Here is a 17,814-nt window from a genome sequence, read left to right on the forward strand (position 1 = left end):
ACATTGGTTAATGTTTGACACACGGGGCATCTGTAAACAAAGAGATCAGGGTTTCCCAAACTTCAGGACACCATGGAGCTCCTGAGCAGTGCAAAGGTTTTTTTTTTTACAAAGCACCAACAAGATAATTTCTGAAATAAGTATGAAAAACATCACTAAAATTTTAACTTACACTTTTTTTACAAAGGAGTCACCACGTATAAAAGGCCCGGAGGATAAGGGTTAATGAGTGTACAGTGGTCAAAAGGGACATGTAGTAATCATTAGTAGTGGAAATTTAGTAAATTGGATTACTTAAGGGGAACGGCTCAACAAGAATTTGTTTATGTTGAACTTGAAAACAAGCATATTGTAGTCAGCTGAAAAGCAGGAAAACAGAACAGAGGTCCATAGGTGTGCAGTTCTAAGAAAAAAAGCTTTGTTCATGGAATCTACGTTTAGGTACAAATAAAGAGTGGTGGAAATTATTGATAGTGGTTTCAACTAGACGAGTGTCTTTCAGGAAAGTCAGGACAGAGGAGACTATAGATTGGAGCTCAAACGAGCACTTACCATGAAAATACCGATAAAGCAGAGACAGGCTCGCAACGTCTCTTCTGTGGGTAAGAGATTGCAGAGAAGAGATAAGGGGATCCCCCACTAGGTTAAAAAATCTATTTTGAACTCTGCCAAAGCAGGATAAGCTACTTCTAGTAGCTTCTGCCCAGATGTAGCACAGTACTCCATCCTTGGACATACTTGGCTCTTATACAGGTAGAGAATTGCATCAGCAGTGAGATATCTACTGGAGTGGTAGAATGATCCCACCATTTTTCCAGCAGCCTTGGCAACAGATTTGATGTATGTGTTCCATCTCAGATCATGAGTAAAGGGCAGAACTAGAAGTTTGTCAAAACATGGAGCCTCGTCAAGACAAGAGCCATTCATTTCGATTGATGCCAGACGGGGATCAAAGTATTGATGATATAAAGACAGAAGTTTGGTTTTAGATGCATTAAAATCAACCAGCCACCTTTTTCCCCATTTCATCATGTGATCAAGATCAGAGGAGAGAGAATCAGAGAACTTGGTCAATTACGGCCTTTGAAGTGTTGTCATAGATGGTAGTGTCGTCAGCATAAATGTCTATAAATGATCTTAGGGTGTGATTTGGAAGATCATTTATGTAGATCAGGAAGAGAGTTGAGCCTAGGTTGAACCTCTGAAAGACTTCAGCATTAATACCGTGAGCTTCTGATTTCTGCCCATCAACCACTACTCTTATGAACCTATCAGAGAGAAATGATTTAATAATTGCAAATATATTTCCAGCTATCCCATAACTGGAGATTTTGTGAAGTAGACCTTTATGCCATACCCTATCAAAGGCCTTTGATATGTCAAGGGCAATTGCCCCAGAAAGGAAGCCTCCATTGAGAGATTCGCTGATCCTATGAGATATAATTGTTACCACATCTGCTGTAGATCTAGCAAAACGGAAACCATATTGCATGTCACTGAGGAGGTTATTTTTGATGAGGTGGTTAAGTACTTCTCTATCTAACATGGATTCCAGCAACTTATGATGCACAAGAGACTGATTGGTCTGTATTGAGAGGGAGATAAACGATCACCTGAATTTTTAAATACGGGACATACCGATGATGTTTTCCAGGTTGTTGGAAAGCAATTGTTCTCCCCGTTTGTGATTTTACTATATTCTCGTATATACAACTATTTTTTAATTTTTGATTAATCAAAAATTGTTGCATTTTTGTTAATTTATTTAAAATTTATTTTTTCATGAACCGTCCTGAAACTTTTTACTCCTATAGTTATGTATTCTATCTCTTTCTTGTAAAAATAGATCAGTAATTAAATGTCTGCAGCCATTTAATGGTTCTATATAAAGCATTTGATTCTCTTTAAAAAAGGGCTTTCAGAGCCCATCAGTCATATTTTTTTCTCACAAGGTTGATTTTTAATCTAGGGAAAGATTTATTTTTCCTGAAGTCCTTGAAACCTAATTGATCCTTTCAGTTTTTAGAGACAATGGATACCCCTTGAGAATGCATTTAGTTACTAGTCCACTTTGATTTGGAGGAGTAGTACTTGTCTATGTGCTATCTATGGATGAAATAGAATTTTTCCAGGACACAACCTTAAACTACCTTGGACACCCTTGGGAAAGGTATCACCTTTATCCCAACCTAAAATTCAGCTTTTTTAGTGCATTCTTGTCTCCCCTATTTCAAAACTCTATCAACTACCCAAGACAACATCACCCCCACCCTCCCAGCTATGGCAAAAACTGGTTCTGGTGGTGAGGCCCAATTTAGGAACTTAGTAAGTGGAGAGTCATCCCTTATTTACTTCTATTCCCACATCCAATCATAGTACATGTGATGACCGCCGCTATCAATTCAATAAAACTATCATTTATAGAGTTTGCTTGGCCAAATAGTTTGATGTAATGAGGTGACGTTGAGGAGAAAACCATTTAATTTGACCAAATAAGGAGAAGATGGGAAAAAACAACACAAAAATTATACCGTGACTAAATAAGATGTTGAGAAAAAAAAAATTGTTTCATTAGACCAAATAAGGAGATGCTTGAAAAAAATTCATTTAACTGCAGTTGCAGATTGCGGCTCCATTATAGGACTTTTATAGATATTAGTGTTGTAATGATTAATCAGTATTATGAATCAGAAAAATCAAAACTTTGGTGGAGTATTGGAATTGGAAAATCTGTGCCTATTTTCTGATCCCCAAAATGATTCTTTTGTTTTTGTTTGTATATGTTTAAAAAATTTCCATTGCTGATTATAATGATAAAATGCTAAATATTCATGCATTTTAATCTGCCAGCGAAACTATAATCTAGGTACCCCCACCCCATTGTATTTTTCTGTTTGTGAAAATATATGCACATATATGCGTTTTTATGATGCTGTTAGAAGATACTGGCTTCTTTACCCAAAATGCACCACAAAAAATAAAAACAAAAAAAAGCAGCTTTAGCGTTAAATATTTAGAGATTTTAAAAGAATCCAAATTGTTAATTGTATCAGAATCTGGAATTTAGAATGGAATCGGTAACTGTATCAGAATTGGGGGAAAATATTGGAATCATCCCATCATTAATCGGTATGTGTGTTGGGACGATTAATTGGGAATCTGAAAAATTGGAACTTTTAATGGTATCGGAAAAAATTTGTACCTATTTTCCAATGCCAAAAATGATTCCTTTAATTGTCTTTTTTTTTATTTGATTATTTTAATTAATATATTTTTATTTGATTTTGTTTAAAACAAAAAAAAATCTTCCACTGTTGGTATTAATGTTAAAATAGTAAATACTATAAAACTAAAATCTGCAGGCTATCCCCCCACAAGTGTATCTTTACGTTCAACAAAATATCTGCACATTTAACATGTTTTTACTATAATCTGGAAAAAATAACAACTCTATGGTTAGATATTTAGAGATTTATAAAGAATCAGAAGGGTTTGTATTACTGTACACATAGATTCGAAAAAGTTGTCAAAAAACAAATATAGAACAAATAAATGTTATCAAAGGCAAGATAAGTTACTTTTGTACCTAACTGGATATATTTTTTGTGTTTCAAAATGGCAGCCGACTCTCTCTCGGAGAGGGTACGTTTGGGAAAAGGTATTATAAATAATAAACTAGACAAAATACTGTTAGAAATTCGCTCAATATATGTTACCGTGACATAAGTTGACATGTATTCGGTTGTTTTCTAACAGTATTTTGTCTAGTTTATTATTTATAATACCTTTTCCCAAACGTACCCTCTCCGAGAGAGAGTCGGCTGCCATTTTGAATTTTCCAATACATCGGTAAACACTGCATGTTTTTCGAGCTGAATAAACATGTTACACTGAATAAAAACACAAAAAATATATCCAGTTAGGTACAAAAGTAACTTATCTTGCCTTTGATAACATTTATTTGTTCTATATTTGTTTTTTGACAACTTTTTCGAATCTATGTGTACAGTAATACAAACCCGAATCAGAATCAGTAACTGTATTGTGTGTGGGGAGGGGGTATTGGAATTGTCGCATTACTAATAGATATCTGATGTTTCTCAAGACTGAAAGGAGGCTTTTATTAAATTTTCACAGCTGATAGAAACAGCAACTTGTGATTGTCAGTAGAAAAATGTTATTGCTGAAAAATAAGTGGATGAAAAACTTTTTCTTAATAATATACCAAACAAAAACAGGAGAAAATGAGAAGTTACTCAAGCAAAACATATTTATCCTGTGTGAGGCTCAAGTTACTTCATTAATATCTTTACAAAGAAAACATTGACTCAATTACTTTTTGCACTGATGCATACATTAGACATTACTTTTTTTTTTTTTTATATCAGTGTGAGGGAATGTCTTTTCTATCTCATCGTTCCATTAACACATACACTGCTCTTGTGGATATACTTGCTTAAACAATTAGGCCTTTTTTATTTTTACTTTTTTTTTTTTCTTACTTTTTTTTTTTTAATACAAATAAAAAAATTTGTCAAATCTCTTTGTTCGTTTTAACAACTTGATTTTTCGTTTTCTTTATTGTCTCCTCGTTATTCATGTATTTTGTCACATTGCTTCAAACTATTTATTTGCCATCAGCTAAGAAATCTAGTGTTGCCCGGGAACGAGAGTAATCCTGGTGCTGTTGGATATGTCGTCACTGATTTGAGGGAGATAATTCTATGTTACTAAGGCATTAGCATACAGTGGGCACCCACTTTTTGGTCACTTTAGCTTCCTATTTTGTATGTTTGTTTTTTCTTATTAGTTCTTGCGAAAAAAAAAAAATTATTTTTATTTAAAAGAAACAAAAATTCAAATCGAATCCAAGATTCTTCAGGAAATATCACAAAAAATTTAGTACAATCGTTTGATTAAAAAACAAAGCCTTTCTTTCATCTTCACTTTTTTAAGTTTAAAATTAATTAATTTTTTTTATGCAACAATTTGGGACGCTAAAAACAACGCAAAACATTTAATATTACAAAAACATTAATAACAAAAAGAAGCTGATATTTTGGCTTGGCAATGAATTCTCTGGAAAAGAATGCAACGCTAATTGCAGAGTGAAATGTAATATTTATTCAACAAGTTAGACGATTTTTTAATGAAACAAAGTTTATAATATTAGGTAAAAATGTTCTAGAAGACTAACTAAAGACTTGCTTTTTGAAAGTTGATTTTTTAGAAGTATTCCACTTTTTACTTGATGTTATAAACTTTGTTTCATTAAAAAGTCATTGAACTTGTTTAATAAATGTTTTTGTAATGTTAAATGCTTTGCATTGGTTTTAGTGTCCCAAATTCTTGTATGAAAAAAATGAATTAAAAAAGTTTTACACTAAAATTTATGCCTACAGAATTTAAAATTTAAATAATTTAAAATAAAGTAAAAATAAAAATAGATAAATTAAAATGTTTGCATCGAAAAACGTTCTAAATGAAAAAGCTTTAAACCGTAAAAAAATGAAACGGAAAGAAAAACTAAATAATGACAAAAATGATAAGTAAAAGTTTTTTTTTTTTTTTTAATTAATCATATTAAAAACTTTTGTCGAACTTATTTAATAAATATTACATTTTACTCTGCAATTCACGTCACATACTTTTCCAGAGAATTCATTATCAAGCTTAAATATCAGCTTCTTTTATTTTTTTGTTTTTGTTTCTTTTAAATAAAAATTAAAATATTTTTTTCCCACAGAAACTAATAAGAAAAAAAAAACAAACATACAAAAAAAGGAAGCTAAAGTGGCCCAAAAAGTGGGTGCTCACTGTATGCTCATGCCTTAGTAAAATGGAATCTCCCTCAGATCAGTGATGACATATCCAATAGCACTGTAATCCTTAGATACGAGAGTTGTTCCAAAAGTAAAGCCTCCTATTTTTTAACTCAAGAAGTTGAAGAGCTATCAAGACGGGAGTGGTACCATTAAAACGAGTGACCGTTTGTGCTCCAGAATTTATTTTTCTACATAGTCACCACCATTCTCAATGCACTTTTGCCAGGAATTCAATGACACATCTATGCCTCTGACACATGTCCATGACGATGGACTTAACGCTATATGGAATGAAAATATCATATTCCAAAAAATTGCGTAAATTGGTCAAGTAGTTTCTTTTTATAAAGAAAATCATTTTTAAACAATTTTAAGTGATTAATGGTAAATCGTAGGCATTACAACATAAATCTCGCAAGTTTGAATTATTGTGGAGTTATCTGCTTTTGTTTCTTCAAGATGGTGACACAAGATAGTCTCATTTTGTTTACTCCAATTATTTTAGACAGAAAAAGTACTCTAATTTAAAAATGAAATACAAACACAGATATCACACACACAAAGATTGTATATTTTTCAGAAATTTCTCCAATATATTTCACCTTGTCTTTTATATGTACAAAATACTGTTATGTGAAAATAAAATCAAAATACATTGTTCTAGAATTTCATCATATTATTGTGGATACAAGAGTTATGTTCCTTTATCACAAAAATGTTTGTTTTATTAACGATATTCAGAACCGTTTGACAGTATTGTTTTAAGTCTTAATATTGATTTTGTTGTTAGGTTGGAGTAATTGGCCTCGCAGATTTGCCAACATATCCGCGAGCAGATTCATGTCTACCTCACACCATGGTCCAAGCAACATATGAGACACGACTTTACTTCAACAAATTTCTAGATGGTCTCAAAAAGGAAAAGGGTAAGAGAAAATTTTTTTTAAATTAAAAAAAATTTATTTGTTTATTTTAGATTGTTGCTCTCATCTCAGTCATTATGTAACAATATGTTTAGCGTGATAAATCAATAGGTTACACAGGATAAGGTTAGTCACTATTGGGCTGAGTGGTGTAGTGAACTGGAAGTCATTTTTGGAAGTGATATGAGATGTATTAAAAAGAAAGATTAGTGACACTTTTTAGTTTTGTCAGTGAGATGACAGAGGTGTTTTATAAGGACTCGTCTTCTCTAAAAGGGGATTATGTTGAAAGAAGACTCATAATATGTAATTGTCTAAGAGGAATTAAAAAAAATTAAATTAAGAAAATCATTGAATCTTAAAAGGTAATGCATTGTTGTTATTGCACATTGCTGACTACTGCGGAAATAGAGATGCAGCTTCTACTACTACTACTACTACTACTATCCACACCCAACATCATAGTGACACATATTCCTACCATTGTTTCTAGACAAAACTAGTCCACACATGCTAGCTATATTTGTTTATGTGGTGAAAATTTGTTTTCTGTGTTACAGATGATTTAGAGCTGTGATTTCCCTTAAAAGATAAGTGTTTGCAATTGTTATATTTGCAAAACTTTGGTCATTCTATTAAAATTATTGTATTAAAAAAGATTAGTCAGGGTCCTTGAATTTTGACTTTTGCCATAAAAAGGCCTTATTTCTATTATTACTTTGAAAAATCTTAAAAAATATGGAAAATGTTTGAAAATATCTTAAATTGTATTCTTTGTCCAGTAAAAATGTGTTGCAATGTTAAAAATCAAATCGAAATAAATACTATTATATTATTTTTTTAAGTATTAATAGAAATACCATTAAAAATATTTTTTAAATATTGAAAATAAAATCAAAATACATTGTTCTGAAATTGCATCATATTATTGTGGATACAAGAGTTATGTTCCTTTATCACAAAACTATCTGATGTTTTCCACATAACATTAGGTAGTTTTGTGATAAAGGAACATAATTCTTGTATCCACAGTACCGGAAATTAAAACTTTAATAGTAAAGTGAACACAGTGTAGACTGATCTATAATAAGGGAAATAACATTTAATCATGCTTGGTTGAGCAAATATAAGTGGGTCAGGGAATGTAAATATGATTATCGACAGACATATTGTTTTGTATGTAAGTTAAAATGAAAATAACTTTTCCTGTTGTCAATTGGATGTCTTCAAGTCCAACGTAAACAAATTCCTGATGAACCGCCCCCTTAAGTAGACACTCTAAAATATACACAATAACGTACTGTACTTATAATAACCCTTATCCCTGAGTGGCTTCCGAGCCTTGATAAGTGGTGACCACCTTGTAAAAAAAAAAAAGAAGTTTTTTGGTTTATTACATTGTTTATATATAAAATTTGTTTTCAAAACTTGAATTTTGTCTCAAGAAGACCTTGAAAAACTTTGAAAAGTCCTTGAAAATTAACATTGAAAACCGGAGATAGAGATGCAGCTACTATTACTATCGACACCCAACATCATATATTACGACCATTGTTTCCAGACAACACTATTCTACACATGCTGGCTATATTTGTTGGTGCAAGTCTATAAATGGTCCACAAGTAATCTTTTTTACAATAAAAATCTGGAAAAAATCTTTATAATGTACGTACTTGTCACTGCATGAAGATGTCATATTCCAAAAATCATGTAAATCGATCAAGTAGTTTTTTTTTTATTTTTCTTTAAAAAAAAAAAGTACTTCACTTATTAAAGTCTGTTTTCAGACGAACAACAAAAAAAACTAGTGTTTTCCACATTCTCTGTATTAAAAGAAGTCAATTTATTTATTATCTCTAAAAATCGTAAAATTTGATTTTCTTCTTCTTCAAAAAAAAAAAAAAAGTACTTCATTGATAAAATATTCGATGGTCTGCATGTACTGCCCTTGTTGACCCATATTTCCACCAGGAGTCGTTAGTGGCGTTATCTCTCAAACAAGATGGCGTCTGGCTTTTTCTTCGATGAAACGTCCGATAATATTTGATTTTCTTAAATAAAAAAAAAACCTACTTGATCGATTTACGTGATTTTTGGAATATGACATCTTCATGCAGTGACAAGTACGTACATTTTAAAGATTTTTTCCAGATTTTTATTGTAAAAAAGATTACTTGTGGACCATTTATAGACTTGCACCTATTTGTTTATGTGGTGAAAATTCATTCTCTATGTTACAGATAACTTAGAGCTGTGATTTCACTTAAGAAAGATATGAGTTTACGATTGTTATATTTGCAAAACTTTGGTCATTCTACTCTCAAGCTTTGTTTTAGTTTATTTTATCACAATTGGTAAACTTATAGGAATCTGTTATCTAATCTGCTCGGATAAATTGCTTACCGTTGAAATATCTAATCTCAGTTAAATTTTTCGAAAGTTTCTTCATTAGAAGAAGGCATGCACGTACAACATCCAAAACATTGTGGAAGTGACACTAATCACATTGAGAACAGGAGTAAATTATGTGAATAAAAAACGATACTTTATCTCTGAAATATCATCAAAAATAATTTTATTTAAAAGAAATTATAAGGTTAACCATTTAGTTATTGTCCAAAATTCTCCCCTATTAAAAAAGCTAAAGTTATAGAAACTGCAATTTTGATGTCAAATGATGAAATACAGTATTTTTATGCAAGCCACAAATGTACTTGTAACGGATAAATGCATCTTGTGAGCTGAAGTTTTTATATACCTAGAAGACAGGATCGAGTGCTACCAGATTAGCTTGTCTGAAGATACTGGCTTCCTGACCTAAAATATATCAAACATTTATAATATTGTTTTCTTGCAAAACTCAATCATGTTCTATAAAGATTATTGTCATTTCTTGTTTAAAATATCTGAGTGGTATATTAAAACATATTTTTTTTTTGTATTTTCAATAGCTGCAGCCAATCATTCATTGGGTTTCCAATATGCATTTGAAATGATTGAAAACTCTGTCATGATGAAAGGTAAGTAGAATTTTTGGTATTTGTGTGTATAAAAAGGCACCTGTGTCTGATATGAACGAATATCACTATTAAATTTATCACCGGCAAATAGTTCTTAATAGTTATTAAGATCTTTATTATCCAATGTATTCCTATTGTTTTCACTGGTTGCCATTCTTAACAGGGAGAGAAGATGTTTTGTATTGCTTGGAGCATGCATCAAGTATCTTATGTAACAATAAAAAAATGGCGGCCACTTTAAAGTATTAGATAAAACATGGGAATATGAAGGTCTTAATGTCATAAATATTACTTGCCGGCAACAAATTTAACTGTGATATTCGTTTATATCATACCTGAATACATTTACAAATCAATTTTTTAAAGGTAAGTCTTCATTTGGTTCTTTAGAGCATAATGACAAAAATATTCTAATACTGAGTGGTGCTCTCCATCAAAGAGGTCCTCGCACTAACTCGGCAGTTGTTAGTTTGTTGAAATGATGAATTCAGTCTCAGCTCTGGCATGATTCCAGGGATCCAGTCAAAAGAATCCTCTTTAAAACCTTCTGACAACACGTGACTTCTTTTGAAATATTTCTCTGGCAAAGATATCATAAATTTAAAATTGTGTGAATAATTCAACTACTCCGTATACTCTGACCTCCTCTTCTTCCTCTTAATATCCTCATCCATCTTCATGGCACAAAGTTTTTTGACTTTGTTGGTAGCTTAAGCAAAATTGTTTTTGTTTTATGTTAAATGTGTGTGTGTGTGTTAGGTAAAGATGTTATTTAAAATTTATCTCGTTGTTCTCATTTAATTAATTTTGTTACACTTTTAATCATGTAACAAAAAGACAGAATTTGGTTTGAAAAAAAAAATGTCATTTTATAATGTGTGAAATAGATTTTTTAAAGTTTTAATAAAACTTCATCTGTGCCTAGTCAACTGAAAACTGTTAAAAGTATGAAATACTAAAATAAAAACTATCGTCTCTTATGAATCTTTTATTTTCATTAAAAGTGTTTGTGATTTATTCAAATTAATTTGAATAAAATTTCCTTGTAAGACATTTTGTAATAGATTTTTGATTAATATCTCTTGGAATTCATTTTGGTTATTTAAAAATTTGACTTACTACAAAAATATAGACAAATCTTTATGATGTATGCACCCATCATGGAACGAAAATGTCATATTCCAAAAATTACATAGATTGATCAGGTAGTCTTTTTTTTTTTTTTTTTTTTTTTTTTTTTTTTTATAAATTAAGAAAATCAAATTTTTCAATTTTTAGTGATTAATTTTGATAACCATTGTTTACAAATAAAGGGAGACAAACTCTATTTGACCTATTAAGATCCAAATCAGTCTTGTACTGAATACAATTTATTCTTAAAATCACTAAAAATCCTTTAAAAAAATTATTTTATATATATATATATATATAAAAAAAAAAAGCAAAACTGATCAATTTACCTAATTTTTGGAATATGCCTGGGAATATGCTTTTTTCTATGACGAATATGTAAATCAAAGATTTTTTTTTTTTTTTTTTAAATATAATTCTTAATAAGTACCCTCATTAAAAAAAAAAAAAAAAATTTTTTTTTAAATCTTTCTACAGAAAAAAATGACCGCGTGATGATCATGTACATTAGCCGTGGTTTGTTATCGTCTTTAACGGAAGCGAGAGACGTGTTGGATACCATTGCCTATCACAACAATAAGTTGCACTTCAATGTAATCATCAACACGTATGCTGTGATTGACGGTAAGATTTTTATTTTTGATATTCATTTTTTTCTTTTTTTAATCACAATATTTTGCAAAGCTTTGATTCGCTCAATTTCAAAATCTAAATGAACAATGTTGTAGTGTGCCCATCTACAGGTAGTAAAAACCTCTTCCACGCATAAGGACCATGAGAATAGGTCTCTTGGTGGTTATACTCGAGTCTTGTATTCATGGCAGTCGGACTGACGTATACCAATACTCTTGATTTTTTATTTGCTTTTCGGTTCAGTGGGTTCAATATGTTTTTTTTCCACTTTGTGTTTTTCGGGACCCCAACAAAGAAAGATTTCCAATTCGTTAATTATACAATCTTCTAAATACTCAATTATTATAAACTTTTGCATATAAACAACTTTGCACCTGACTTTTTTTTTTTTAAATTTTTATTTATGAAATTCTTTGTATGTATAAGAGTTATTCTAATTGGCATGAGACAGTGATCCAAACCTGAACTAGCGGGCTGTTTGGTGTTGCCTGGTTGTATGCTTAAATATGATATTTTAATGTATGATTATTATATTGTACCCACTATATATATATATAGTAATGATTTCAAAAGTTAAAAAAAAAAAAAAAAAAAAAAATGACTTGGATGCTATCAGCTAGAATTGAAACCAAAATGGTTAGCACTCCAGCCTTAGTTGTTACTGTTTGAGCTATTGTCAAAATAATTAAAAATGAACAGACTTTAACATAGAAGTGTATATTTGTGCATGCTACAAGAGCACTTAAAGTTTACTTATGCCTGCTAAGTTCCAATTTTTTTCAATTTTGTACTACTTAGCAGCTATTTTTACCAGTTTATATATATATATATATATATATATATATATATATATATATATATATATATATATATATACACACAACAGTCTGCAGAAAATGCAATTATTTGACCCGCCTTGCATCACTGAGAGGATGCAGTTTGAAAAGAAAAAAATGGAGGTAGACAAACACACATACATAGTAAATTATGTGTGTACTTTTTAACATAAGAACTTTTTAACATAAAATCATGACCAAGGTCTGCCCATTACACATATCGTTTCTGTTTGATATGTATTGTTTTTATTTATGTATTCGTTTATATATATAGCTGCCTTAGCCCCCCCCCCCCTATTTTGTGATTGATAGGTTTTTTTTTTTGGTTTTTTTTTATAACTATTTTATACTATATAAAAAATCTTTTTCATCCAAAAGAGAATTCTGGATAAGAACTACAATTGTCATCTTTTTGAATGAATGAAAAGTGTGAAAAAGAATTAATGTTTGGAAATAAAGTGTTATTTAAAAAAAATTAATATGGATAAAAGTCGTTACAAATGTTGATGGTTTGAGAAGAAAAGATTGAATTTGTTAATGAAAAATGTTTCCAAATTATCAAATTAAAGACATTATTACACTAAAATAAAAAGAATGAATGGGGATTGCTTTTAAGCATCACAAATGTTTTGGAGTTCCAATCTATAAGATTTGAAGACTATCTACAAAAAAATAATTTAAAGTGTTTCATAAGTGTTTCATTTCTGTGCGCAATTCTTTAATCTCTATGAAACGAACCAACAAGAAACTTGCACTAAAGTGTTTTATGCATAAAATATTAATTTAATTATATAAATAAAATGTTTTGCAAAATTATTGTAAGCCAGAGCAAAGAAGGTTTTGTATATATCTCGTGTATTTGTACTGAACTTGAATGATGTAAGAAAATTTCAAAGTTGTAATGGATAATCTAGTTTACATGAGACAAAAATTAATGAGAAATATAAATTAGGAAATCTTGATAAATGAAAAACAATTAAAATTTTCCTTTTCAAGACTTAACATTCTGATATTTATTTCCATTTTAGATGCCAAGCCGATAATGTATGAAAAGAGTTTTCTACAAGACATTGCTGACCAGAACTATGGCAAATATGATGTGCCCTTGGCAAACTCCTCTTCAGTTTTGGTAGGTCAATTTATTAGATCTGTTTGTGTGTATGGGTATATATATGTGTGTGCATATAAACAACATTATTTTTGCATCAACGTAATATATATATATATATATATATATATATATGAAATAGTATTGTATGTGGATGACACACACACACGTCACTCTGATGAGTCATAGACGATGAAACACGTGTCAGTGGATAGTTATATTTTAAAAATAATATATATATATTTCACCTTTTATTCATACCAGTCCTTTAATTTATGAAGCTCAATATAACTACAAAGCATATGCAAATAAATGACAAAAAAAAAAATGAGCATTTCAGCATACTTAAAGAAATAAATGGTAAGATAGCCAACATCTTGAAATTTGGAATATAAACTTTTGTCATATATATATATACCTACCTGGCATTGCTTGGGGAGGTCTTTCTTTTTTTGTTTCATCTATCTTCTTTTTAATCACTTTTTTTTTTTTTTTTTTCAAATTAATAAAAAAATTTTTTTTTAATTTCATAACTTAATGTGATATAGTTTGGCCATTAAATCATTAATTGAACCAAATTGTTATAAAACTATCACTCATATTAAGGTAATGTTTAAAGTCACATTTTATAAAATGATTGGATGTAAAAGTTTACAAAACTTTCAATCTTAATATATGAGGATCAGTTAAGAATTTTAAAACCAGTTTAAAGGACTTTTAAATTTTGAAAGAGTCACAAAATAATTCTTTTTTGTCACTATTAATAAAAGATAAAATGGCTAACTTAAAAGGCGTTGTGGTGGATTTAATTTCCAAATTATTTTTGTAAATAGAATAAAATTTCTTTTAGCTTACACTATTGCAGTTTTAATTTCAGTAAATAACCAATTGATAGTAAATAAAAAAAGCAATGTCTAAGTCACATAGTGGCGAGCAAGTCGGACACATGAAAGGTAGTCACAGACTTTTTTTTTTTTTAAATATAGAGATAAGAATTGTTTTCTCAATTGTTTGTTTTTAAACTTTTTTGTCTAAATAAATCGATGTAAAATTTTAGGCTGTTTCATTTTGGGACAGATTCCCTCAATCATTGGTATAAAATTACAGGATTTCTTTTTTGTAACAAACTGATTTTCATTTTTGTTTGTCCAGCGAGGAATGATGATGGCCATTAACAAAACAAAAGATCTCAGTTCCACTGTCGGCAAGTTTTACTTACCCCTCAACCAATCAGACAAGTATCTGCCTGTCTTCTCTTTGCCGTATACAGATGAAGCTGACAAAGGTAAGCCAGTTGAAATTCAGTTTTAATGACCATTTTCAAAGTAGGTGAGTAATCTATGGTCCATGGTTGATTTACATTCATATTGTCCAGTTTTCATCTCTAAAAAAAAATTAGTCTTCTAGATTATATTTCTCACAATATAGAATACCATTTTTGTTTATTATACACACACACACACACACACACACACACACACACACATGGTGTCCATAAAGTCCATGTGCACCTTAAAATATTTATAATTTTATTTGTGATTGCAATAAAAATAACATGTAAAAAGGATTTGATTTTGGAACAATTCATTTTAAAATTGCACACGGACTTTATGGACACCCTGTATATATAGGCAAAAGAAGCTTTTATAGAAAAATACTACAATAACATTTTTGAAATGTAGTTTATATTCTTAGAAATACTAACTTAATTTAATATATTGCATAAATAAATAGCATAAATCCAAGCATAAAAGTAAAAATTAGAATAATTGATGGATAAAACCAACTGTTTTGTTTCTTTTTGTAAATGAGATATTTGTATTTCAGCTTTGACTATGAGCATAAGTCAAGCGTGTATCCATGATGGAGATTTGATTGGTGTTGTTGGTGTGGACCTTCACATGGAAGACATTGCTCAGGATATCACCTATTTTAATCAAGAGGAAGACTCTTATGCATTTATCATCAACACAGATGGTAAGAAACGAATTACCTCTCTTTTCTTTTCTTTCCTCACTTGAACATCTATTTTTCAAATTAATAACTTCATTTTGTTTTAATAATCCGAAATGACTTTTATAAAAACTAATTGCTGGTTGTCCAGAATTTCCCCTACACCAAAAAAGCAAAAATACATAAAGATGTTTATGATGTATGGAATGAAATGATCATATTCTGAAAATCACATAAGTTGATCAGATAGTTTTTTTCATAATAAAGAAAATCATTTTAAACCATTTAAAGCGATTGAGAAATCGTAGGCATTACAAGGCTGATTACGCAAATTTGAATTTTTTTTTTAAAGACAGCCCCCCCCCACTTACTCATAAAATTTTATTTTCTTAAAAATAATTTTCTTTATAAAAATAAAACTACTTCATCAATTTACGTGATTTTTGAAATATGTTATTTTCCTTCTGTCATAATTATGTACATCATGCCAAGTTAAAATTTTTTTTGTTTTTTAATATTGGTAGAATTCTGTACAAGAACTAACTCTTATATGGATTAAAATACTTTAACAAAATAGTCTGAAATTTAGAGAAATTTGGAATGTTATTGTGACTAGAATAATATTGCAAACTCCATAATCATCAGTATTGTTATTATTATGGTAGTAGTATTAGTTTAGTTATTATTATCCTTAATATTATAATTGATAATAATCATAATAATAATCATCATCACTACTTTGTGAAGTGAATATGGAAGTAAACTGAGGACCTGGAGTGCAAAGTTCGAATCCTGTCAGTTCTATAGTACTGCTGTCACTATAAACATTGGCAACATTCACAGAGCTCTTTCTTTGAGATTTGATTGGATTAACTAATGCAACAACAAAATCGAACTGATTCATACAAATAATCTTTTTTTACTGATCATATTGATAGAGTGGTTGAGAGTTGTTGGGATAGATGTAAAACAGTTGAGGTAACAAGTCCAGTTCACAGAGAAAAACGAGATGAAGTGATAAAAATGAACTTTGAAAAAAAAAGAGATAAAGACCTGGCCAGAGATAGGTTAGTTTGGAAGTTAATTTCTTATGCCATTATATAAAATGGACATTAAACCGAATATAATAATGCCAGCCACCATGTCAGCAGGATTGAACTGGCTTCCTATAAAGGAGGAAGTTTTATGGGAATGTCAAATTCACAAGCAGTCCCCAGTCGCATGTATGTCCCGGTCAAAGGAGATGAAGATGTTATGTTTTTGCAGTTCTTGCAGGAGGGGGGTATTACAAGATTGGAATTTTATTTTGATTTATGTATGAAAAATAGTGTTACATAAATGGCCTACATTTTCAGCTTCACAAACAAGCTTTTTGTAAGGTGTTTCCTACGACTGTTTTTTGCATCTGAGGCTTTATGGAATAAATCTTCTGTTTTTATGTTTGCTCAAAATTGTTGCATAGTTTGAGGTTTATTTACATACACATTTTAAGATGTGTCTCTCCCACTCCTGGTGCGGCCAAATTTATTATTGTAGTCTTAGTAGGAGGATAGCTAACATTTAAGAGGCGCATATATCCAAACAAAAAAAAGAAAAAACCCAGCAAAACACTTCACCAAAGACACTAACTCCAACAAAAGATAAACCCTCTACTTCTAAAGAGATGGAAATAGAGGAAAACTAAACAGCCTCATGGATAGAAATAAAACACAACAAATTATCCAATGGAATTGTCGTGGAATAAGATCTAACTATAATGAACTTCTTATACTTATCTCACTCTTCAACCCAGCCATTGTTTGCTTACAAGAAACCTTCCTACAAAACAATAACCATTTTAAAACACCAAACTATGAACAATACAACTATTTCCATAACACAGGCCTTCATACTAATGGAGACACCTCAATTCTTGTAAGGAATAACATACCTCAAAGCAATTTCTCTGTCAAAACAAATCTCCAAGCAATTACAACTCAAGTCACATTACACAAAACAATCATAATCTGCTCAATATACCTCCCTCCTCATGAATCAATAAATGAAAATGAACTAGAAAATTTAATAAAACAACTACCTTCACCATTCATTCTCCTAGGAGACTTTAACTGCCACAGTACGTTATGGGGATGTGAAGTCACAAACTCAAAAGGAAACAAAATTGAACAATTAATTAACAAAAATAACTTGTGCCTTCTCAATCAAAAAAATCCCACATACTTAAATCCAACAAACGGATCAACTAGTGCCATTGATCTTACCATGTGTGATCCATCAAGCTTCTTGGATTATACATGGAGCACTTACGAAGAACCCTGTGGAAGTGATCACTTCCCTATTATAATCAATTACAGTAACTCCATCCAAAACCACATACCCAGGTGG

The 17,814-nt window shown here is 30.3% G+C and overlaps 1 protein-coding gene across 2 annotated transcripts in view; it reads left to right on the forward strand.

Annotated features, from left to right (window-relative positions):
• Nucleotides 1–17,814, forward strand: part of LOC145280220 (VWFA and cache domain-containing protein 1-like) — a 335,274-nt gene that overhangs the window by 277,764 nt on the left and 39,696 nt on the right. For both annotated transcript variants that reach the window (XM_080132006.1, XM_080132007.1), the window contains exons 7-12: nucleotides 6,616–6,751; nucleotides 9,700–9,768; nucleotides 11,377–11,523; nucleotides 13,397–13,497; nucleotides 14,629–14,761; nucleotides 15,304–15,453. In XM_080132006.1, coding sequence (XP_079988132.1) covers nucleotides 6,616–6,751; nucleotides 9,700–9,768; nucleotides 11,377–11,523; nucleotides 13,397–13,497; nucleotides 14,629–14,761; nucleotides 15,304–15,453 — 736 coding nt within the window. The remainder of the gene's footprint in view (nucleotides 1–6,615; nucleotides 6,752–9,699; nucleotides 9,769–11,376; nucleotides 11,524–13,396; nucleotides 13,498–14,628; nucleotides 14,762–15,303; nucleotides 15,454–17,814) is intronic.

This window comes from Euprymna scolopes, chromosome 7, assembly GCF_053919585.1.
Source record: "Euprymna scolopes isolate OS-2025 chromosome 7, ASM5391958v1, whole genome shotgun sequence".
In the NCBI taxonomy this organism is placed as follows: Eukaryota; Metazoa; Mollusca; class Cephalopoda; order Sepiida; family Sepiolidae; genus Euprymna; species Euprymna scolopes.